The 25,727-nt window shown below is 42.4% G+C and overlaps 1 protein-coding gene and 1 long non-coding RNA gene across 2 annotated transcripts; one reads left to right on the top strand and one right to left on the bottom strand.

The window, feature by feature from the left end:
* Nucleotides 1-1,818: 1,818 nt before the first annotated feature.
* Slc17a3 (solute carrier family 17 member 3) lies at nt 1,819-21,449 on the bottom strand. The gene is made up of 12 exons (XM_038333205.1): nt 21,373-21,449; nt 18,297-18,407; nt 13,246-13,454; nt 12,262-12,495; nt 11,958-12,045; nt 7,068-7,154; nt 4,466-4,584; nt 4,189-4,350; nt 3,781-3,910; nt 3,540-3,687; nt 3,157-3,247; nt 1,819-2,182 (listed from the first exon to the last, which is right to left on the bottom strand). The coding sequence occupies exons 1-12, from the start codon at nt 21,401-21,403 to the stop codon at nt 2,048-2,050; spliced, it is 1,545 nt and encodes a 514-aa protein (XP_038189133.1). The 5' UTR covers nt 21,404-21,449; the 3' UTR covers nt 1,819-2,047.
* LOC119816490 lies at nt 16,118-25,396 on the top strand. Its single transcript, XR_005285776.1, has 3 exons — nt 16,118-16,141; nt 23,657-23,731; nt 25,260-25,396. It is a non-coding gene; the product is annotated as an uncharacterized LOC119816490 (long non-coding RNA).
* Nucleotides 25,397-25,727: the final 331 nt, after the last annotated feature.

Below are 25,727 nucleotides of genomic sequence, written 5' to 3'. Positions count from 1 at the left end.
ATGTAAGCCAAAGGATCCCTGGAGGTACAAAGAAATTAAAATAAAGACAGTTGACAGGTCCTCTTCCACAGTCCTTATGGAGAACCATCAACCTTTTCAACACTTTAATTTCTGAACCGAGATAATAGTTGTTATTGTTTTAAGTTTGGTTGGTGGCAGCTTGTCAAGGCAGAAAACTGTCAACACGGCTGGCTACTCGATGATCTCACCATCACTGCTAGCTCAGCATCCCCCAGCCAGCTTGTTAGCTCTCCTCTGCACAGAGCTCGTCTGCCGGCATCTGGTCGAGAAGGTAGAGCCCCAGGACTCTCATCTTCTCCTGTGTTCTCTAGCATCCACCCAATTAGATAGTAGGTTCCTCAAATCCATCCACACAAACACTTCCATTCCTCTCCTCATCCTCTCAGCTCGCCCTGCCTTATTCTAGTCCCAGAAATGCCGTAAAGACCAGTGTCCAGATGATTATTTGGCTAGTCACCTAATTCTGAAATTTTAGAATGTTCCGTCTAGCAGGATCTGCCCATGTAACTATTGCTAGGAGCCCTGATTACTGCTTGTAAGACATACTCAGACTCTCTCCCAGGACACACGGGTGTGGCATATATCAGGAACACACATTCCTCTAGTTTTGAGCTTTGTACTTTCTTCACTGAGTGTGCAGGCAGGGGATTTCCTTCAGAATGCACCCTGTTCGTGGCCTTTATGCTTCTGTAGAAATTGGACTCTGGTTTGGGAAATCAGACCACAGACCTTCTCATTCAACATCTAGCCCAGGAATTAATGGAAGAAAACTTCCCTGTATCTTTCAGCATGGGATTGTAAACCTTCATCTCTGTCCCATGTGAGTCCTTCTACTACTGTACCTAAGACAGTGTTTGCCAGGCACATTAGAAGGAAAACTGTATTTAACTTACTCTAGTGCCCTTACAGACATAGTGGAACTTATATCAAGATCACGGTCTTTGCTGAGTTTGGTCATGCTTGGCCTTTCTAACCTTGTCCTGATGAACTCAGAATTTATTACACTGCTTCTGTAGGAAATGGCTTGAGGGCAGTGATCTCCATCTTAAGCAACAGAGATCAGCATGGGGAACAGTCCCCAATGCTGACCTGGGTCTGACCCACTACTACCTACAAACCATTACTTTACAAAAACACTGAGCCAGTTTTACTTTCCATCCCTACAAGTGATTTAGCCACTTAATTAGGTAGATCCTAGAGAAGAAAGACACCAGCCACACAGAGCAGTCTCAGCACAGTGCAAAAGGAGATAATTTGTGCAGGATCTGACACAGGGCAAGAACACCACAAAGGATTATAGAGAGAATCAGATCTGGCACAAAGATCAAAACAAACAAACAAGACCAAATGGACAGAGGGAAGAAGTTACTAGAACACATAAAGAGGGTTGCCTGCTAGGCCTGTGGATCTACAGACTACGTTTTCCTTTCTCTGTCAAAACCCTGGCTGAAGCTGGTGGGCAAGGGAGTGTGGCCATGCAACTCACCCTCCAGTAGCCTGAACACAGTGAAAATAAATGGAACACATGTGACAAACATGGCAGTAACCAACCCAGCAAGTAGAAACTCCAGGCTAGGAGTGCATACCAGTGGTGGAGCGCTTGCTCTACCTCTAGAACCACATGCACAGAAAGAAATTAATATCAAATCTGACAAATAGAAAATAAAGCATTGTTCTACTAAGACTGCCTCTCTAGACTAAGAGTTCAAAAACTTTTGTTCTTTTCTTTAAAGACAGTGAAACCTACCACGTCAGTGCCCACATTCTCAATTAAAAGATGGCAACGGAGTCTTTTGCTGTCGTTTTACTCGATCTTTTATTCATCTTACATTTCTTCACAAGAAGTCTGAATGAGAGGGGGCAGGGAACCCAGATGTCATTTTTGACCCAAGTCTTCTCACACAGGAAACAGCAGGTGTCATGATGTCTTTACTGGAAGTGGAACAGCTGAGGAAGGAACATGACCGGAAATGACTATCTTGGAGTCCTGTGACTGTACCTCTACTGAGATCATCGTCTGGTACCTTCACAATCGGGTCATCATCCTCTCCTTAGCCCATTCTTGGACTTCTGCTTTTCCAAACACGAGGTAGATGATTAAGCCACACTGGCTAACGGCAAACAATAAGAAAAAGAAATTCCTCCACCCAAGGTCAGGGTCCTGGGAACACAAAACCCAAAATACATATGACTTCTTGCCTCTCTTTTTTGATGAAACTGAATCACTAGTTCAGATGACAGTTTCCAGGGGTTTTCCATGCCGAGATTCATTTCCTACAACTCTTTTTTGATCGTTAGATAAAGGAAATCCAAAATATACTCAAAATTTTCTACGTAAGAGAGATTTGGAGACCCTCATGATTGACCTACAGAGTTATGTTTGTCATTATTATCAATGTGTCATACACATTCTCTGTTGCCCAACCTTGCCTACAAATGCTATGCTAAAACTTACTCTTCTAAGAATCTTCCATCAAACGTTACAATGTGGTAAAGAGATTCTAGGCATCAGAGCTCTTTCCTCAGATCAGGAAGACTCAATGTATCATATTTTCAGTTTAAGCATCAGGGGATGAGGGTGATGTTGTTAATGTTCATACTTGTGTTAGAATGAAAAGCTAAACAAGATTGTGTTGTATAAAATGCGTCTCATACATAGTCAGGTGGTAGTGGCACATGCCTTTAATCCCAACACTCAGGAAGCAGAGGCAGGAGGATCTCTGTGAGTTTGAGGCTAATGTGGTCTACAGAGTGAGTTCCAGGATAGCCAGGAAACATTGTCTGAGAAAAAAATACTTTATCATAATACCAGCATGAGGCATGCACTTAACATGCTTCCTCTCCTCTCCTTCCCTGTGTGTAATTATTTACACAATAAAAACTCAGCCTCAATGACTTGGCAGGTCAGCATGGAAATCATCTAGGGTTGTTTCCTATTTCAAATGGGGATTATGAGTGGAGCTGTGGTTAGTTCTCTGACTCCAGAATGACCTCAACTCTAGTTCATTCTGCTCTACACTTCATGGTCACCCAAAATTCAACACTATTTTCCAACCTTTGACTACACTCTTTAACTATTATCACTTTTACAAATGCATGTGGTATTTTAAAAGTCTGTCTTGGCATGGAAATTACCTGATCGAGGAAAAAGCCACCAATAAGGGGTACCAGCACAGCTGATGAATGTGCCAATCCTCTTGATGTTCCCATGAGAAGGCTGGCATACCTGTGGGTGACAGGAATGTCCCAGGCTAAACCCATACATAGTTGACAGTATCTTTTAGCCTTGCTTTATGTATGAATCCACCAAGTAATTACATCAAAAAGGACTTGGGCATTGTATATTCAATGTGAGGCGATATGATAAGTCGACACCCTTCCACCCAACACACCATAGGCCCGTCTATGGTCCATGCTTATGATTTTTTGTTTTCTATACTTTGAGACCCCAGAACACTACCGATTACCCTCTCTTCACCCAGAAAATGTAAAACTAAGAGCAGCTGTAGGAGTCCCACCTTGGGGCGATGTCTAAAGCATTGATATAGATTCCGGACTGACATAGAGGGGCTAGTCCGCAGGAGAGTGTCAGAAATGCAATTGTTGTGACATAGCTGAACTGGATGTAGGGCACAGACACAATGAGGGCTGCTGAGGGAAGATTTCCTAGGGAGTGCAGAAGAGAGAATCCAAGGGTGAGATGCAGTCTTCGGTTGTTGAATACTTAGAAGTCATTCAACCCTCATACCCTGTTCTTACCTAAAACTGTGAGGATTTTCCTTACAGTTACGAGCCTAAAATTCTTGCTCAGAAGAAAGTCAGCCAGCAGGCCTCCAAGGATACCAACGGCCCAGCCAACGAAAAAGGGAAGAGAAGACAGGAACCCATTCTGAGGTGAAAAGACTGGGTGAATTCCATAATTCAGGCAGTGGAAACAACTTGTTGGTAATTCCCTCAGATTATCCCGACTCTCTGAAACCACCCTTTCTTGGGAATCCTGGCCACCTCTTACGTCATGCCCCTAACAAGGTTGCTGTCATCAGTTTGAAAGATCAGATTATTTTGGGGTCATGAGAGTTAATGTCCTGCGGATTGAATGATTTATGACACCTGAGTAGCGGAGGAATCATGCAAACACAATGAAGGAAAGGAATGATATCTACTCACGTCTCTGATGTTAACTTTGAACACGTAACTGATGTAGGTTGGGATGTATACTATATAGGTGTTAACAAGCCACTGGTGGGTCATAGTGCCAAGACACATGGACCAGAGTGGCAGAGATTTGAGCATGGCTTTGATGGGAAGTGGCTGCTCTTCTGAACTGTTCTGAAAGCAAATGGTCTGAGTAGTAAGATCAAAATAAGGCTCAAAGTCTCTGCCACCCTTCAGAACCCAGATGTGGATGCAAGGTTTTTGCAGAGGTTGGAGGTTTTATGAGTACCTGTTGGTGAAGGGAGGATAAGATGTATTCTTTTTCTGAACTGCTTATCCATGGGTGAGAGGCAGGGTCATCGTAAACCAGAATGAACCAGAGAAGGCAGCAGCCACAGCCAAGACCTCCTGTGAGCAAGGGGAGAGTTCATCAAATAGCTCATTTTGTCTTTTTTAAAGCAGACTTTAAATTATGGAATAATACTAGGATTGTTTAAATGTTGCAAAGATAGCCTAGAGTTGCCACATCCCTCTTGTCCTATGTCTCCAGTGTTGACATCATAGGACATCTGTCAACACTTTTTTGACTTCTTACTACTAAATCCTAAACTTCATATGGATTTCACATTTTTTTCTTTTTTAATTGTTGTAATAGTCATTGCACATAATGTTGGTTTTTAATAATTACTTTTAAATGTACAATGCATTTTGAGCATATCAGCTTCTTCATATACTCTCCTGAGTTTCTCCTCCCTCTCCCCTCCTACCAGTTACTAATCTCCTTTCTCTGCTGCCTGCCTGCTTTTATGTATGTATATGTATGTGTGACCCATGTATGTATTACGTATATATGCATACATGTAGATAGGTAGACAGATACTTTACAAAGAATTTTAGTTCCCACAAATGAGAGAAAATGTGTGGATTGTTCTGTGTATCTTATTTCTTTTACTATGATTTTCAGTTCCCTCCATTTTCCAGAAAATGACGTAATTTCATTCTTCTTTCTGGCTGAATCAAATTCCACTGTGACTTTGCACCACATTTCCTTTATCTGTTCTCTCTTGCTGGCCATCTAGGCTGGTTCCATGCTTGGGATACTGTGAACAGTGCGGCAATAATTGGAAATGTGTGCTTTCCCAATTATAATCTTTGTTTTGGGCTGCCTTAGCCTCCTTTAGGTATTTCGAATGGCTTGTTCTTATGTTGGGACATTTTCTAGGAGAGGCCATTGCCAAAGCTCATTCTGAGCCCTCCCCAGTTCTTAAACAAGCTGTCTAATACATTTCTTAGTCTGTTGTGTATGGGAAGGGGGTTACAGACCTTAGGGAGAGCCTAACACTTAGTGTCAATATTTTCAGTATTAGCCATTTTAATAAGGATATGGCTGTATCCCATTGTACTTTTGCTTTTCATGCCGCCATGATTAAATGTTTTAGTTCAGCCCCTGGTCACAGGTCTGTGCTCTCTTTGTGTGTATTTGGTGAAATGTTTCTGCTTAGTTTTCAATTGAGGGTCTTGTATTCTCATTGAGTTTTGAAAATTGTTTACAAATTTTAGATAAACAAATAATTGTTTTGTGGATATATCCTCCTTGAGCCAGTTTGTCTCTTTATTATTTTAGCAATGTCTTTTGAAGAGGATTTTTTTTAACTCTGTGGATATCTAATTCATCGATTCCATCTACTTTCAGTGACTCATACTTTTAGTGGTGTCATATTTAGGAATTATTTGGTTAACTAAAGAAAAAAGCATTTTCTTCTAAATAATTTTTCCAGATTTTATTTGTAGGTCTGGTGTTTGTGGGTGGGGGTGAGAGAATTTCCTTCCTTGATTTCTTTGACACAGGAATCTCTAACTGACTTTGGAGCTCACCTATTTGCCTAAGCTATCTGATTAATATTTCTTGAAGGTTTTTGTTTCCTTACCCTACTCCTGCTCCACAGAACACTGTTTTGAGTTGCCCAGACTGGTCTCAAGCTTTCCCTTGAACTTCTGATCATCCTGTCTTTGCTTTGTGAGAACTGGGATTAGAGCCATGTGCCACCACGCCCAGTTTTCCTAGAAACTGAACCCATGGCTCCCTCCTAGCCCAGAACTTTATCAACCGGCCTACATCCCAACCTTGTTCCATCAGTTCTTGCATGGTGCATTTGGGGGCTTTGCTGTTGGGTGCATGTTCATTTCTGATTGTTGTGTCTTCTTGGTGAGTTGGTAAGACTCCTTATTGTCTGGTATTAATATATCCACCCAATTATCTCTTGAGTAGTTTTCATGTTTCTTGAGCCCTACAAAGTTTCAAGAACTGACAGTAACCCATCTCTGTCCTTAGATACTCACTGACTGGAAAGGGAACAGGCATGTGAACAAAACAAGCTGATAGGAAGTTTGAAAATAAAATGCAAAGCCCCTCCAGTGGCAATGGTAGGTGAAGCAGCACGTCCTTGGTTTCTAGTTAAATAGATGTCTTGGGGCCAAGAGTGAAGTTACCATGAATTACTCTCAGTGTTTGATATTTTCTTTTTATTGGGAAACTTGAGAGTTGCCCAGGATGCCGCCCCCTTGTTGTGTTTAACCAAAGACAAGCCCCATAGCTACACTTAGTCTCTGGATTGCATTCTTATCTCTTAGAAAGCACTCTTCTGCAGGCCTTCCCCTCCTGCCTACAAGGCACGGTGCATCTGTGCCCATTGAGCCTTAGGGCAAGAGAATAGTACTTTATATGAAGCCAGAGGATCCCCACAATTTAGCTAGCAAAGGTTATTTCCTTATATTATGATACTTCGCTTCCCTGACATTTTTATATTTGGACTCTCTTCCTTCAGTAAAGTACACACAGATGCACAACCTCAGAAGAGCATGACTGAATAGCTCAGAAGCCAGCAGCTTACCAAAGATATAGAAGACAAAGGGCCATCCAAGGGCTTGGATAATGACGCCACCCACAAGGAGGACAACAAAGATTCCCAATACCATTCCTGTAGAAAGAAAGAAAAAAGGTAGTGGGACCCCTGCTTTCTACCAGACAGATAGCGAGGGCTGAAAGTGAACATGGAGACATGCCACCAAACCACAGAAAACCATGTGCAAATGTAAAACCTTCAGATTGCTCATTTAATTTATATACTTCCTAAAAGTCTTTTGTTTTCCCCTCAAAATTCCCAAGTGACATTGCAGGAGACTGTCATACTTACTTCCATGCTGTATTAATTTTCAATAATTTATCTATTATTGAATAAAGCACATGAATAGTCAAGGTTGTTGTATGCTCTCCAATTCCACCCCCTCATCCTTCTGAAGACAAACATCATGACAATTTATTGTACAAGAAACAGTCACTCGCCTTCTTTTCTATGCACTTATATGCTGTTTATAGAGATACATACATTCATTCTCTTTGTAAACGCATTCACAGAAAGCTGATTTCTGCACAAATATGCTAATGATAGTGTTCCAATTTCTATAACTTCAGAGAATTCTAATATATGTCAGGCGTATTCCCATTTCACAGCTTTTCAAATATTTCTAAGCAATCTCACGTTTTATGATTAGTATTCTTGTCAAAGTCCATGTGTATGGAGTTATTTTAAAATAAGTAAGATGATAATGGCCCAAGGGTTTCAGTTATCTTTAAATTTTTTATTTTTTAATTACATTATGTATGTGCGTGCAGTATGCATGCACATGACTGAAATGCTCGTGGAGGCCCGAAGAGAATGTCAGATCCCCTAGAGCTGCCATTACAGGTACAAGTGCGGGGAATGGAATTTGGGTCCTGGGCAAGAACAGTACATGCTCTTAACCATAGAGCCATCGTGCCAGCCCCAACAGCTATCTTCAGTGAACAATAGTTCTTACAAAGATCTCCATTGCACTGAAGATTCTAATCCCAAACAGGAATTACTACTCATTCTGAATATGAACATAATTTGTATAATAGCGTATCAGAGGTGGACTTGCTGGATGAAAGGCTATGTATATTTCAAATTTTGGTAAATACAGTAAAAGAGCTTTGTTGAAAGCTGTAGCAGCTTAAATCGCCAACATTTTCTTTCTCATCTCCTTTATAACATCTAATACCTTGAAAAAATTTTAAACACCTGTCCTTTAGTATAAATAATAAAAGAGCCCCCATTTCAAACTTTGCTCTTTGTAGTGAGGTACAGTTTTTCCTGTTTACCAACTTTATTGTTTGCTGTAGAATATCAGCTTAAAATGTATTACATTTGTTTAAGTTGTGGAATATTTATTTAATGATGCAGAGATGTGTTGCATTCTTTCACGTTGCATTTGTTCAACTCTGTAAAGCAGTGTTACTTTGCCTGTCTAAAACACCTGATTGGTCTAATAAAGAGCTGAATGGCCAATAGCTAGGCAAGAGAGGGATAGGCAGGGGCTGGCAGGCAGAGAGACTAAATAGGAGAAGAGAGAGAAGAAAGGAGTGGGAAAGGGAGGATGAGAAGAGGACACCAGGGACCAGCCATTCAGTCACACAGCCAGCCAAGGAGTAAGAAGTAAAGAAAACAAAGTGGAAACAAGTCAAACGAAGACCCGCGAATTCCTAAGTAAGATTAACTCTCCATGTGATTGTTTGGGAGCAGGGTGGTGGCCTCTGAAGAGTAAGAGGAAAAAAAAAAACCAACTGAAATTGTTGGCTGTCTTTTTTCTGTTTCTCCCATTTGTTTCCCTTTGTCTCAAGCTACAGATTCTCTGTGCATTGGGCAGGCGTTCTGCCATCTTTAGCCTTGTTGACGTGGTTATATTTCACAGTCAGCAGTTACAGACTGCTGTGGAGTCAGATCTATGGCCTTCCAAATTTACTCTTTTGCCTAGACTGCTTTTTAACCTACACCGCAATGTGGAAATAATTGCTTACACATTCTTTTTCCTTTATTCATGTTTATTGAAGCATATTGTCTGTGCTATCTTATTTAAATATTAACAATCAAACTTGCCTGTGATCAAGAATAGCCAACTGCAGTTAAATAAACTGCCCCAGGGTTGGGGCTTTTCCTTTTAATAACAGGAAAGGGGGCATTTGAAAGAGAGTACCGAGTTCCAGGGTGCATGTATAGAAAGCTGGAAGTGGGTACCTATTTTACCACCAGGTCCACCCGATCCATATCTTTCCCCTAAATGTCTGCCTTTGCCTTGATTACAGTGAGGGGCAGACTCCTCTTTCCAGCCAAGGTCATGTCCTGTCTTGTGCTCTTGACTTCCTCCCCTCCCAATCTGCCTCAAGCCTGGGCTCTTAAGTGTGCATCCTCTCACTTCTTCACTCTCACTTCCTTCTCTGTTCTTGACTCTTTCCTGACTATATGCAATACCAATAGCATAGGATCCTTGTTAGAAATAAAGCCCAAGTTCTGTGTTCTGCTGCATAGCGGCAGGCAGAGTGTCAAGAATAGGAGCGTACTATGTTTTAAAGCAATCTTAAAGGGAGAACTTTGAAAAATTTCACTACAAAGAAGTGATCAGTGTCAGCAGAGATAGACGTGCCTGGATTTTAACATCAGTACGTGTTGACATGTACTGAAATATCTCATAGCATCTCTTCCTCATTTTGTATCTTAAGACTGATTTCTCAGGAGTTTCTTTAGCATAGACGTTGATAAGTAATTTACCTTGGTCCCTCCAACCCCCTTTAAAGAACCATGTATCAGTAAATCACTGCTGATTCAGTACATGCAAAGGCCTGGGCCAGTCATCCATTCTGCTCCAGTTACTCAAGAAACAAAACAGTAATTATCAGTATCTTTAGCTGACCTCCTCTATTCCTCCCTGTGTTTCTGCCATACAAGTAGGTGACTTTGGCCCAAGATGCCTTTCCTCTGGGGACAGTCTTGCTTGAACTTTAACCGTTTTCCATTACCACACCCTTGGGGCAAAGGCTGATGAAGTAGAAAGACAGAGAAAGAATATTGAATATTTAGGCAGTTGAGCACACATGGTCCTTGCGCATGTTTGCCTCCTATCTCTCAAAAGATAACTGTGCCGTTCACCTCTCTCTCTTTCTCTCTCTCTCTCTCTCTCTCTCTCTCTCTCTCTCTCTCTCTCTCTCTCTCTCTCTCCCTCCCTCCCTCCCTCCCTCCCTCCACCCTTTCTCTTTCTCTCCCCGTTCTCCTTTTTGTTCTCCTTGCTCTTTCACCCTGTGTTTTCAGTTAACTCAGAATTTGTGCAATGACAGCCTCCGGTGTGGTTTGAGAGGCTGTTTCCTGAGCTCTGGGCAAAGCTAATAAAACGTTTTCTTCTTCCCAGCACTTACTAGCCTTAAGAGTGAGCTATAAGTCCTGTTTGACCTGAATTGTTCCAAAGCTCTGTGAGTGGCTGCAAAATTCCCTACCTCTATGTATATTTCGTAGTACCTGAAAACATGTCCAACCTATGACCCACACACCACCTAAATACCCCAGGATAGCTAGAAATATAGACCACACCATAAAATCTTAAATGGACTTAAACATTATGAAATATTCTGTGATTATTTTTTCTCATTTTTATTAGCTCTTTGAAAATAGCGTGTGATCTATTTTGATCGTATCTACCCCTTCCTAATTCTTTCCCAACTCACCCAATTGTTATTTTTTTTTATTTTATTATTATTTTTTTTTTTTTTGGTTTTTCGAGACAGGGTTTCTCTGCAGCTTTTTTAGAGCCTGTCCTGGAACTAGCTCTTGTAGACCAGGCTGGCCTCGAACTCACAGAGATCCGCCTGCCTCTGCCTCCCGAGTGCTGGGATTAAAGGCGTGCTAATTGTTATTTTTAAACGTCCAAGTCCAGTTTGTGTTGCCTGTGAGCGGACATGTGGCTTTCACTAGGGGATGGTCAACACACTACCATCACATTCTTAAAACTCAACTCACTTCTTTAGTTTGAAATGAGACTGCATGATGTTTTCATCTCTTAATTTTATTCGTAAGTGTGAACTCTATAGATGGCAATGCAGGGTGGCAATGTCAAAGATTTGGCACATCTACAAGGAACATGCAGTTTGTTCTGCACTGGAGGCTGGCAGAAGCCAGGCCATTTGGGCCCTAGGCAGGTACTTTTCTGGGGAGGGTGTTTTTCTCTAGGGTTCAGGTTAGAGCGATCCTGTCTTTTAACCCAGACATCACTGTAAGTAATATCACAGTCTTACTGAGGCAGGAAAGTGGGCTCAACCAACCCTGTTTCGATAGAATTTTCCATCTGCTCTCTCTGTGTCACTCAGGAAGCCAGGAGGGTCTCTATGTTTTCTGAAGACAGACAAGAATTTCTTTCTGGAGTTCCTCAAACAATTCCTCAACACCAAAGACAAGGAAGCCTCTGGAGCTTGCAGTGTGTGGGCTGCTGAGATTCCCCTATATATTGTCAGTTGATTTATTTTGGTTCTCCAGGCCGGATAGACCAGCAAGTGAAGGGAAATTGAGTTGTCAGGAGTTGATATGTAAAAACTAAGCTGTACAAATTCATAAAAACATGGGTAATTGCTTTTACAACCCGTCAGTGAGCTGAAATTAAATCCCACAAAATAAAAGTGATCGATTTAGAGACATAAAAAACATTGTTAAATGTCAGAAATCATATCATAAACAAAGTTATGCCACAAATCACAAAACAGACAAAAAATGTCATGTCACAAATGAGCACACAATCCAAATGAAGTGTTGGTTTTCTTAATTTGTATAAGCATTTCATTAACATCAAGTAAAAGATAAAGAACTGTTTAACAGAAAAATTGTTTAGGAGCTCAGTGGGGAGTGTGGGGTTGCCAGGCATTCATCTGGACTGCACTTCCTTACCCGAGAGAGCAATGCTGCAGAGCCGACTGCGTTCGTGTGGAGGAGCCCATCTCTGCCAGAGTGCAAACTGACCCCCATAGCCAGCGCCCTGAAATAGAGATGGTTAGAGATGTTGATATGATGCTGTGTAGAAATCCACATCCAACTCAAAGTCTGAAAGTACTCAGTACCTGGGGTAGGTATGCTGATACACATATGTATTCCCAACACTCAGGAGGCAGAGACAGGTGGTAGATCCCTCTGAGTTCAAGGCTAGCCTGGTCTACATTTTTTAAAAAAGCAAATAAAAGGAAATACTTGGTACCTGGGTAAAGCCTTGGACTGCTCGCGCTGCTAGGAGAAAACCTAGTCCAAGATTGGCAGCCAATGGAATGCAGAGAGTGAGCAGCGAAGACCCAAGCAGAGCAATTCCGACCACTTTCTTTGTTCCTATTTTCCCAGCCAAGAATCCACCAGGTCCCTGCATCAACATCATGCCATACTGGACAGAGCTGAAGATGATTCCTTGAGTTTGAGGACTCCAATTATACACAGGGGCCTTTGGGAAGCACAAAATGCTGTTATGAGCCACACACTGGAAGGTATTTACCAAGTCTAAGAAGCCTCATTAGATCTGAATTTTCTCAATCAAATTTTTGAATACAGCTAGACCTGGTTACATAGATATGTAATACCAGCTACTCAAGAGGTTGAAGCAAGGACACAAGTTCAAGGCTGGCCTGGACAACAAAGTGAGCTCAAGGCCTGCATGAGCAACTTAATGAGACCCTTTCTGAAAACAGAATAAATGTAAGAGAAAAGGGAAAGAGCTGGAAAGTAGCTCGATTGTAGAGCAATTGGTCAAGAATGTGTAAGTCCCTGGCTTCTCTTCCAAGAACTATAAAACAAGATTTTGAACACAAACTTTAGAAAAATAAATACAAACATGAATAGCAAAAAAAAATTGAGCTTAGGGACTGGAGAGAGGGCTCAGTTGGTGAAGCACTTGCTGTGCACAGGCTCGTTCTAATCTCCAGAACCCACATAAAGAGGCCAGCATTGTGACTTGTAATCTTATCACTGGGGAGGCAAAACCATGAAAATCCCTGGGACCCGCCGGGCAGTTAGTAGACTCTAGCATACACGTCTCAGGTCCCAGGGAGAGATCCTGTCTCATGAAACAAGGTGCATGGCTCCTGAAGTATGAAACCAAAATTTGGCCTCTGGCATTCACAGACACGCACACACATGTGTGCAACACACTCTCACACACAAGTGGGAGCACAAACTTAAATTCTGCATTGCCTACCTTTGTAGAAAGATGCTTTAAGGTGTCATGTTGGTCACCATTCAAATCGCCAGGAAGCTCTTCGGTGGAGCTATTGAGGTGGGATTGGTCTGTGTTGTTGACCATGGCGACCATAGTGATGCTTATGATGGAGTTCTGCGCTATAAATGTGAAGTTGGCCAAATGTGCAAGCAAGGCTATTCCGTAGCGTATGGCGCACAAACTCGGGACTGGAAACAGGACATCATATCATGGCTTGCTTTGTTGAGGTAACATTAATTTTTCACAAGATATAATAGAAAGCTCGGCTTGGTGGTGGAAGCCTGTAATCCCAGCACTTGGGAGGTGGAGGCAGGAGGACTAGGAGTTTGGTTATCATTGGCTGCTATTTGAGGCCAACTAAAATCACTACTGGCCATCTGATGACTTAAATCACCTTTCTGGTTTTGCTGGAATCAGGAAAAGGAGAGTCAAAGCAGCTGGTAAGTGACTTAAGTCAAGGAACATTTTATACTACAAATTAACAAAGCCTGGCTTCATTTGGGGCTTTCTGTCCTTCCTATAATATTGTCTCTCCCATTCCCACATCCCTGAGTTTTAGGGCTGATGAACTGATTCACAGTAAATTTAAAACTTATATTAAAAGTTAAATATATACAATAATATAATGCATAAGTTACATGTAAATTACATGTATGTGCATAGTATGCACAACTAGTGATATATAATATATTTATGTTACATATCACAGACATAATATATGTAATATATCATGCCTAATGTGTACAAATAAAATTTAAAGTTTGAATAAGTTGAGGATAAATTTTCATTTAAAATGTGAGATTTAAGAACATGAACCAAGTTTAAGATTTAAGTCCTAGAGAGGCATCATCCTTAGGGAGGTTGACACCCTCAAATGCTAAAAACCTGCGGTGAAGCTGCACTGGAAACAGAACTGTTGAAACAATCCATGTGTGTGGCTCCATGGAAATCCTCACCCCACCCCCCACATTCCCAGAGCCTGGTCCATTGTCCAAAGTGCCATGCACCCATGAGTGACATGTGAGAATGGTTCAGAAATGGACCTTTGAGGATAGTTGGCTAGATAACCGATTACTTCCCGAGCTCTTCAGGCAGCTTTCCATGGCTTCTGGGAAAGGCCTGCAGTGTGGCACTGCTGAGGGGTCCTGGCAGAGAACATTAGGCAGACTGACGTGATAAAAAAGTCACATGACTGCAGAAGCTGTGTTCGCCTGGCTGCAGGTTATCCTTTACAGACAGACTTCAGCAAAGGGCATTCTGCAACACCCTCTGCTTCTTTCTTTCTTTCCCAGGAGACTGTGACAAATCAACTGAGCATGCAGAACTCAGCATCTTCTCAGGGTGTCAAAGAGCTCCCAGGTCCTCCATGGGTACTTTAGCAGACAAGTATCTGTCTCTTGGGGAGTCCTAAGTCTATCCAGCTCATCCTGTGGCTGAGCACATCAGTTGGTTCACTTGGGGGAACTGGGTAGGAGCTTGACAGACCACTCTCCTAAGCCGTGCTCTCCAGTCAAGTTAGTATCTTCAGTTCTTATGGAACACACATCTATTGCTCTCTCTCCATGTGGAGCAGCACACTGCTAGTGAGCCTCACATTCCAGAGGGGACCACAACACACCATAAGGCAAGACAGTAAGTCTGTCTTAGTGGGTGTGCAGGAAATAAAACAGGAAGACGCAGAGTTCCAGGGTCATGCCTGAGAGCTGATGGTGCAGGCATCTGAGGGGAAGGCACACTCCACTTAGTGGAAATGCCCTGTCGTGGAAGGAGAGAGCCAGTAGTGAGTGTTCAAAGAGCCAGCACCAGGTGCGTGTGACAGAGGAGACAACCAGAGTAGAACCAAGTCTTAAAGATCACATGAGCTGTTGGAGGGACTGTGGCTTTTATTTTGAGTGGAGTGTGAGCCCCCGGAGCAGTTTCTGAAGGCGTGAGACAGGCTGAGGCCCAGAGAAGTTAAGCTGAGCTGCCTAAGGTGCTGCCCTACGGCTCCTGGCATATGCTGGTGAGATGGTAAATGCCTGTTGTTTCAGGCTATTGACTTTAAGGTGATACGCCTACAGGGATCACTGGGTGGCATCAGTACAGTTTACTTGAATGTACTATTTGACTACAAAAGAATTTTTTCCGAAGGCTGTTCTTTAGTTAGCTTTAACTGTCAACTTGATACAGCCTAGAGGCACCTGAGAAGGAAGTCTCAACTGAGACTAGTCTCTGGGCATATTTTGATTGTCAATTGATGTAGGAGGATCCAGCCCACTATGGGTGGCACCATTCCCTGTGCTGGTGGTTCCAGACTATGTAGAAAAGCTAGTTAAGTATGAGCCAGAGAGTAAGTCACCAAGCAACATTCTTCCATGGTTCCTACAACTCTTGACTAAGTTCCTTCACTAGAGACAGTATTGGGTAGAACACCAAGCAGACCTGCCTTTGAGTTCCTGCCTTGATGTTTCTCAATGATGGACTATAACCTATAAGCTAAAACAAACAAACAAAAAACTTCCCTCCTCTAAGATGCTTTTAATCAGAGTATTTTATCATAGTAACATATAAATTTAGAAGAAAGGGCAAGAGTGGCAAGCATTAACTAACATTTGCATTTTAAAACATCGGAATTTTACTGAGAACAATATAAAACAGCAGGAAGAGCTATAGAATGATACCAGTATACCCAAAGAATGATTGGGAAAAGGGCACGAAATGAAAGAACTCTGATGTGTTGTTTTTATTGGTTAATGAATAAAGAATCTGCCTTGGCCTGTGATAGGGTAGAGTAGAGCTAGGTGGGGAAAACTAAACTAAATGCTGGGAAAAAGAAGGTGGAGTCAGGGGATACCATGTAGCCGCCACGGAGAACAGACGTGTGGAAACCTTACCGGTAAGTCACAGCCACGTGGTGATACACAGATTAATAGAAATGGGTTAAGTTAAGATGTAAGAGTTAGTGAATAAGAAGCTAAAGTGAATGGGCCAAACAGTAATTTAATTACTACAGTTTCTATGTGGTTATTTCGGGGCTGAGCAGCCAGGAACAAACAAGGGGGTTCCTACTACAGAACTCTAAATTACCCTGTTACAGAGAAAAATAATGTTGGAGTTATTCCACATTTAAATAAAAGAAAAAAAACTGGAGATCAGTATGGCAATACTACAGTTCTTGACACTGAAGATACATTTAAGCATTTTTCTTTGTCTTGTTTGGTTTTGTTTATTGGGATAGGATCTTGTTGGATAGGCCAGGCTAGTCTCAAGCTCATGGTCTTCCTGCCTCTGCCTTTGCAGTGCTTGGGTACCAGGCATTCACTACCATGTCCAGCATCATTTTTCTATTTTTTGTTTACTAAAAGTCAGTTGATGAGCAAATCAAATTTAAGCTGATTAACAAGTGAAAAATAAACCCTTGAGCTCTGACAACTCCCAAAATTTTCCAAAGGTTTTTCCAGTTTGATAGTAATTCCGTTTTTCCAAACACTCTGCAGTTTTCTTACTTTGCTTTTTTAGCTTGGTAGTAATTCTATTTTCTCAAACACTCTGCAGTTTTCTTACTTTACTTAATATCACTTTGGTGGGGGGAGGTGATGCTGGTTCAAACTCAGGACCTTGTATATGGCTGGGCAAGCCCCCTGCCATTGACAGGTTTTCTTTAATGTAATTTTCTTTAATGTATTTTTTTAATGTAGTTTTCTTAATGTAGTTTTCTATAATGTATTTTTCTAAGCTGCCTTATCCAGTCTACCTGGATCATACTGCTGTCTTTTCACCTAAGATACCCAAGAATCTAGTCGCTCATCCCACCTCTCTCTTTTGGTTTGGGGCTATTCTACATGGTTGTGGCTGAAGTCTGAATTTTTCCCTTAGTCTCCAACCACAATGGCTCCCTGCTGCCAGTCTTTATTTGGTGGAGTCGGTTAAGGGTTGCCATTATGCCACAAGACAAGTCACTTCCTCTTTTGGTCACAGTCCTCCACATATTTTCATCTGTATCGAGACAGAAAACCAAAGTCTCTATTTCACTGGAAGCAAAATAATCATAAATTTTGTCTCAAAATTATCATTTTCATTTCAAAACCTAAGGAAATAATCCAAATGTGATTATCCAAGGGCTATGTTATTTTACCATAAGATATATAGCTTAATGGTTCTCAGAAATAGTCCAAATACATATAATAGCCGAGTAACATATGCATTTCACACAGAGATAATGACAAAGGATCAAAATCAAAGGAAACAACTTAAACATCAGCCACAGGAGGGCTTTTCAGGTAAATAAGTGTGGAAGTTGGACTTGTTGGGATATGTCAAGCATGCCTTGTGTAACATTCTGTTCCCCTCCTTCCTCCAGACAGTTGACCTTTCTGCCTTCAGTCATCTGTATTCCATCTGGGGAAGGAAGGGAAAGAGCCAGGGGTGGGCAGGGAGCAAGGGCTCGAGAGGAGGAAAAAGAACAAGAGGATGAAAATGCTTTAGTGAGACCCATTACATGATGTGCTAACTTTAAAGAATTGAAAATAAGTTGAAGAAAAGGTTTTGTTAATCTTACAAAGCAATACTGAAAACCATTAGCAAGTTAAAATACAGTATGGAGTTGCATAAAAGTCATATAGAACAAAGGCAGTAAAAATGATATTGGGTGAAGTAAGCTTACAAAAATGTTCCATTTCTTGATTTTGGATATTTATGTCATTTGTTACTTTAATCAAGCTATGTGATTGTGTTTGCAGTATTCCATGCAGATATTAAAGGAATGGGGTGTGAAGCTGTGTGCCTACAGCTTTGTTAACAGTTGTGAAGAGTAAACTCATGTGGGTAAAGAGAAAGTAACTGGGAAAAACTGGTCTTAGAAGAGTGTGTTTCCTTCTTTCACTTAACTGTGAGATGTGACTTAATATCACTGTGTTTCAAAGCAAATCAAAAACTTAAACGTGATGAAGTCACTGTTTTGTGGGACTACATTACAGGAAAGAACACACCAGAAACTCAGTGGGCAGGTGTACATGCCTGCTTCCTGTAGTGCACAGCTATGCACAGCTTACCTTTCTGGGAAGGGCTCTTCTTGTCCACCTGCATGACTAGGTTGTCCTCACTCTGCTTACTAATAGGTTTCAATTCCACTGTGGTCATTGTGGCTTTTTCTTTCTGGGTGGCTAGTTTTTGTCAGGGGAAAAAAAAAAGAAAGCAGGGTCATAGAAAATAATTGACATGATGTCATCTCTCAGGTAAACTTTACGAAGAAAGAGAGCTTCATGGGCCACAACAATGGGATCCTAATATGAGAAACATTAAAACAGATTGATCATCGTGCATAGCGGTGTGAGTGGGACTTGCAGAGGGGCTTCAACTCTAGACAATAAAGAGGGTTTCTGATTTTTATAGGTTTTCAGGTTGGTGAGCAAGTTCCACGCCACATGATCTAGTTTGTCCTGGCTTACGTACCAGAAGTCAAGAAGGTACTGATAAGATTAGTATAATTCAAGGTTATTAGTTTAGGGATAGGATGTGTGTGGGGGGGGGTGAAGGAGTGAGAAGAGAGGGGGCTGATTTTGCACCTATAAATGAGAGGGATACTGAATGCCACATCACAGCAAATTTTCTTATCAACTCTGCCCCCAGAGAGCTACAGGGGTGTGTGAGCTAGTTTCTGAGAGAGAGAGAGAGAGAGAGAGAGAGAGAGAGAGAGAGAGAGAGAGAGAGAGAGAGAGAGAGAGAGAGAGAGCTTGAGGATCTGCCACCTAACAGTTTCCAGGGCAATGCATAATCCATAGGTGTGAGTTAAAAAAGAGATGCCTTTGGTACATTTGAAGAGCGGGTACCAAACAGTCAAAACTGGGCCTGTTCCATCTAACTGGCACATGAAATGGGATAGAACTGATCACCATCTCTCAGTTCAACACAATAGGCATCCTGCAACTAAGGCTTGGAACTGTTAATCACAGGATTTAGCAGACTCACCGTAGAATGCCTGAAGAACTCTGGCTTGGGAGCTAGGTGATCCTCAGTGCAAATACAGGTTCACAGATGACCTGCTTTGCCAAAGTGACATAGGAGCAAATCGGAATGCCTATTTCTCTGTTTGCTATTAACAACAAAGTCTACATAAGTCTGCCTAACCGGTGATACAATTCAAAATCTGTTTTGATACTGCCCATGAGTTGATGCTATGTCTGTAGACTTTATTGAAGAACCAACAGACCTCATCTTGTTCACATGGAAAAGCTCATTGCTGTGTCATAATATTAGAGTCTCTATGCCACAGGAGATTGCTATGCAGTACACTATGTAGAACTGCAAGGTGTGTGCTATGTTCAGTGCTCAATTTTACTTAAGAATTAGTTCAAGAACGGCATGCCACTAATACCACTAATAAAGTGACCTATTGATATATTGTCCCCAAATCTTCTATTGTCCTGCTCTCCCCCTCTGGCTATTGCTGACCAACTTTTAATGACAAGTAGTAATTGATATTCCCTAGACATGCTGTGAAAATGGAACAATGCAGGACATGTTTTCTTTTTCTTTCACTAGGCATAATCATTTTGAAGTTTATACATATAATCTATATTCATGATTTGGCTCTTCATTATCACTGAGCAGTTATGTTAAAATGTGTTGAGCAAGCTCATCCTGTGATGAGCAGTCATATTGTTTATAGATTTTTGAGCATTACATTGGGGCCCCTATGGACACCCATGTCCAGGTCTCTGTATAGCCATGTACTTTGGCTTCTTTTAGAGAAATACCTAGTGCTAGAATGGCTGTGTAACAAGCACATATCCATCTTCTCGGGAAGATGGCAAACTGCTCTTCAGTACAACTGTGCTATTTTGCATTGTCACCAACAGTGTTTGAGGCAGCCACGGGATCCATTTGCATGGTCAGCCTTTGAAATCTGAGGCAGTTAAGAAGGCAGCTAGTTTGTTTTATCTTGGTTTTAGTTACACTTCTCCAGTGAAGCTGGGCTCGTTTCATGGCATTATTTGCTATCAATGTATCTTCCTTAAGCTTCTCAACATTGGACATTCTAATCACATAATGTACCATGTAATTTTTAAGTTCAGCCTTTGGTGGGCTGACAAGACAGTTCAGTGGGTACAGGTGTTTTCCACCAAGACTAGTGGCCTGAGTTTGATCCCCAGGGCTCACAGGATATAATGAGAAAAGTGTCTTCCCTAAGTCGTAACATGAACCCCACATTCATGCTGTCACACAAGCATACCCCGCAATGCACACATGCACCCATAAATTAATGTGTTCAAACATTTTTAAAATTAACGTTTGATTTCTATAGAGAGTGTTTTGCTTCTCCACTCAAAAACTCCAAGTTTAGTAAGAGACAAGATTAAGGCCACCTGCACCCAATGGTGATACAGTTTGGTTGTCTCAGGCAGAGCAGGGTCTACCCTCTTTTCATGAGCGGTGTTATCCTCACTGAGTGATAGCTACGTCTCGCGCTGTGATCTTTCATGATGCCAGTCTCTGTGAAGGCAGCTAGAGACTTGACTCCAGTTTTTAGGACTTTATGATTGCCTTCCTCCCGCTGCCCTCAGGTCCCCAGCCGTCTTCGGATGCCCCTGCCCCCGTTATAATTGTCTCTCCTCTTCATTTCATTTTCCCTCCTAAGCCATTTTGTTCATTTTCTGTTTGCTGATGTTGTGGGTCAAGCCCGGGCCTTCATATATGTTATGGAAGCGTTCCACCTCAGCACTACACTCTAGCCATTGTTTACATGTATGTGCATGCGGCTGTGCGTATTTGCAAAGGCAAAGCTGAATGTCTTCCTCAGTCATGTTCGACCTTATTAGAGCTGCAATGATAATTGGGCCAGACACCAATCTGGTCACAGAAGATGGCCAATTCAAGTCACATATTGGTTATTGATAGGAGTCTTAGTTGGGGTCATCCTTGTAGATTCTTGGGAGATTCTCTTGCACCAGGTTTTTAATCTGGCCCCCAAATACCCCCAGTAGTCTTTCAGTACTTTTCCCTTATGGGCCACCCCCCAACATGATTTCATGTTCCCATTCCCACCGACCCTCAGTCCACTCTCCAAATCTCTTCTATTTCCCCTTCCCAGGGAGATCTGGGCATCCCCCCATGAGCCCTCTTTGTTACCTAGTCTCTCTGGATCTGTGGATGGTTGCATGGTTTTCCTTTATTTTACAGATCAGAGAGGCTTCATCCAGAAACTGCTGGAAACAGATACAGACCCACAGTCAAACATTAGGTGGAGTTCAGGGAATCCTGCAGAAGAGGGGGCAAATGATTGTAGGAGCTAGAGGGTCAAGGATACCAAAAGGAAACCCACAGCATCAATGAACCTGGGATCACAGGGGCTCACAGAGTCTAAACCAACAACCAGGGAGCCTGTGTGGACTAACCTGGGCCCTCTACACACATCCTGTACTTGTGTAGCTTAGTCCTCCTGTGGGACTCCTAACAATGGGAAAAGGGGCTCGTCTCCAACTCTTCTATTGGCTTCTATTGGTGACCTCATATGGGGTCACCTTATACAGTCTTAAGACATGGGGAAGTTCTTAGTCTTACTGCAGCTTGGTGCTTGGTTGTTGCTCATGGGAGACCTACTCTTTTCTAAACAGAAACAGAGGAGTGATTTGGAGGATGAAAACAAAAGGCAGGTAGGAACAGAGAGGGGTAAGGGGAGGTACCTGGAGGAGAGGAGTAAGAGGAAATTGTGGCCTGGATGTAAAATAAATAAATAAATAAATAAATAAATAAATATTTTTTTTTTAAAAAAAAAAGGAGTGCAATGATATAGAGAAGATGGGTCCAGAGGCCGATTATTTTAACTTGAGATAGATTTAGCCTCTTCAGCAGCCCTTCCTTGCCCACCTTTGTGCCATAACTAGCATTCCAAGGCTAATAAATAATAATAAAAAAAAAACCCTGTGGAATCTACTGACTTAGCAGATTCCTAGCTTCCACCAACCTGAACGGTCTATGAATATTATTGGAGAGCAACCGGGGCCTCAGAAAAACTTCCACCGTCTCGCTGTACCTGCCTCTCGTGTGTACTCACCAGTGTATTTTAAATTTGTCTTGACTTAAGACTTTCTTTGTTCTGTAAACTATAAGATTCATGAAACGGCTTCTGTGTTGAGACATGTAATTTGGGGGCAACCTGAATCTGTGTTCCCAAACCATGGTCACTCAAATACGGCTCTAGCATAATCTTGTATTCCCTATAAGGTAAGAGCTGTGTGGTTTTTTGCATTGATAATGCAATAGGCAAAGAACTGATTGCTAATGTTGTTTTATCTGTAGTGGTTTTCATAAGTGCTAGAACCTTCCAGCAGCTGTCAGGTTAGCAAAAGCTACTGCAGCCGGCTGCTGCTGCAAACTCAGGACCCTGGCAGAGTACTTGACCTCAGAGAACTCACTGACTCTCTTCTAGGTTACTCCATTCAGGAACAGAACTGATGTTTGTTTGTGAGCCATTTTGTCTACCACCTACCATTCCTTTCTCTCCCTCTCCCCCTCCCTCCCTCCTCCCCCCTCTTTCCTTCTCTCTCTTCCTCCCTCCCTCTCCCCTTCTCTCTCCCTCCCTCTCTCTTCCTTCCTCTCCCTGTCCCTCTACCCCTCCCTCCCTCCCTCCCTCCCTCCCTCCCTCCTTCCTTTCCTCCCTCCCTCTCTTCCTCTCTCTCTCGTTCTCTCCCCCTCTCTCCCTCCCTTCCTTCCTCTCCCACTCATTCCCTCCCTCCCTCCCTCCCTCTCCCCCCTCTCTATCCCTCCCTCTCCCTCTTTCTTCCTTCCTCTCCCTCTCTCTCCCTCCCTTCCTCCTTTCCTCCCTTCCCCCACATTCTTTTTTAAATTAAAAAAGTCTAGATGGGACCTCCCTTGCTTTGTAGACAATTCACTTCTACATAATCCATGAATTTATGTGACTATATAAAATATTTAAAACACTCCTTTATAGAGTCTGTTTCTTGAATTTGTCTTCCACAGCTGCCATTGTCTCCACCAGCTAGCATCAACGTTCCTGGTGAACTTCCAAGTCTCTTTTCTCCCTCTCTTCCTTTTTCTCCTTCCCTCTCTCTCTATGTTCCTCCCTTTGCTCTCCCTCTTGGAGTCTCTTCTTCCCCCTCTTCCTCCCCCTCTTCCTCCCCCTCTTCCTCCTCCTCTTTCTCCCCCTCTTTCTTCCCCTCCCATCCCTCTTCCTCCCCCTTCCATCTCCTCCACTTTTCTTCCTCCCCTTCCCTGCTCGTCCCCTTCCCCTTCTCTCTCTCCACTTTCTCTACTCTCCCTATTCCTTCCCTTTTCCCTTCCCATCTCTTTTCTCCCTCCCTCTGTTTCTTCATCTTCTTCACTCCTCCTTCTCCATGGCCTTTGTGGATATAGATGTTCACCTTCTGCCACACACTTTTTATTTTGTCGACAGGAGAACATTTGAGGTTTGAAGAGGGATATATAGAGACCATCAGCTGTTATTCAGACTTTCCGCTGCGCGATGAAGGTCAGTGACTTACCAACTTAGTGCCTGAGGTAGGGCGTGCTGTTTTTCCTCTGAGCAGGCTTCTCTTACCTCTTGCCAGTGACACTCCAGGATTTTCTGCCACTCCAGGGCTTAAATTGTTAATCATTAATGAAAGGCATCAAACCGGAAGCTCAAGAAGGGCTTCTTTGCAAATGACTTTTGGTAAAATGTAAAGAACCTGTGTCTTTGGACGGTAGACGCCTCCTGCCTCTGGCAGCTGTGAGCTTCCCACTCAGCCTCCCTGTCAGGCATCTCCCAGCAAATAAGAGACAGCCACATCTCTGACACCTGCGGATGCTCCCTTGCATTGCTCCACAGTGTTTCTAATCACTTTTGTTCTGTTTGAAAAATGTGAAAAGACCAAAAAAATAAATTAGAATTAAATATATATTATGCTTCCCCTCTTTCTGGTTTTTGGCCCTTCTTTAGTTTTCTTCTTCTTTGAACTATGTAAACCGCAATTTTACGGATAAACTTGAACTTCAATCACTCTGTTGCTTCACCTTTTTTTCCCCAGCTTCTGTAGTTCTTTATTAACCAAATCAAACAAACAAAAATCACAGGCCTCTCTTGTGAGTCTGATATGGCTTTCTATGTTTTCTTTCCTGTTTTAACCACTTCTATATTTGCTGACAAGCTACATGAAAATAATACTATGACTTATTTCTCAGTTTGCATACCTGCTATCATGTACAATGGGAAATTCTCTAACTCATGTATAAAACTGCTTAAAATTTTCACACACACATAATGCATTTTGCTCAAATCACCCTCATTTCTCCCTTCAGTTCCTTCCCTGTCTCCCACTATTGCCATCTACTAGAGCTTAGGTAGCATTTCAGAGTCAAATCCCTGAAAAAATCTGACCCTCTCACATGCCAGCAGCTGTTAATTTCCAATAGCTACTTGGCCATGGTGGGGCTTTGTGAGCTCCTTCCCTGACCATGGTGGGACTTCATGGGTTCCTTCACTAACCATAGGGGGACTTCACAGGCTCCTTCACTGACCATGGTGTGGGCTCCTTCCCTGACCATGGTGGGTCTTCATGGGCTCCTTCCCTGACCATGGTGCAACTTCATGGGCTCCTTCCCTGACCACAGTGGGACTTCATGAGTTCCTTCCCTGACCATGGTGCAACTTCATGTGTTCCTTGCCTGACCATGGTGGTATTTCGGCTGGCTTGATCTTGTTCAGGTCTGTGTTTTTAGTCACAGATGCTGTGAGCTCATGTGTACAACTGCACTGTGTGTTTGGCAAATATGGTTTTACTGCAGATGTCTACCTCTGGCTCTTACATTCTTTCTGCCCCTTCTACAATGCCCCCTGAGCCTTGTGTTCAAGAGGGTGAGATACCGTTTAAAACTGAGCACACCAGTCTCTTACTCCCTACGTGTCGACCAGTTGGGGGTCTCTGTGTTAATCACCTTATACTGTAAAAAGAAGCTTCTCTGATGAGGGTTGAGAAATGCACTAATCTGCTAATTTCATAGCTTTATTTCCTTTCTAGTTGGGTAATTGGCATGGACCACACATTGACCATGGCTGCTTGACACAGTTCCAGCATTTCGACTTCTGGGATCGCAGTTCTCCAGCACCCTTACGCTTCAACTTTTCTCGATCCCCACTGTATGATTTGAGAGTTCCCTTATGCCTTTTCCTTTGGGAAATTTTATGTGGACTTTGAAAGCTGAAAAAAACCTCTGTAGACAATTCTTGCAAAAAAAAAAAAAAAACCCTACTGCGGAACCATATAGCGTGATGTCTCTGCACACAAGATTCCCTGTTGTGTGCCCCGGATTACACCAAGAATAGGAAAGTTAGAGATTTACTAACTGGCACACCTGACTCCAAGGATGAAGGGTACAATCTAGACCCAGGGTCTGAGGCCATTAAGGGCAAGAGTCAGTTAATAAGTGGAGAGGAATCAGAATGGTAGGCTTTCCTGGAAAAAGAGGACTTTCTTTTTGGGAGCGTA

Source organism: Arvicola amphibius, chromosome 6, assembly GCF_903992535.2.
Source record: "Arvicola amphibius chromosome 6, mArvAmp1.2, whole genome shotgun sequence".
In the NCBI taxonomy this organism is placed as follows: domain Eukaryota; kingdom Metazoa; phylum Chordata; class Mammalia; order Rodentia; family Cricetidae; genus Arvicola; species Arvicola amphibius.
The sequence above is the reverse complement of the archived record's forward strand: the minus strand, read 5'-3'. Positions and strand labels throughout refer to the sequence as shown.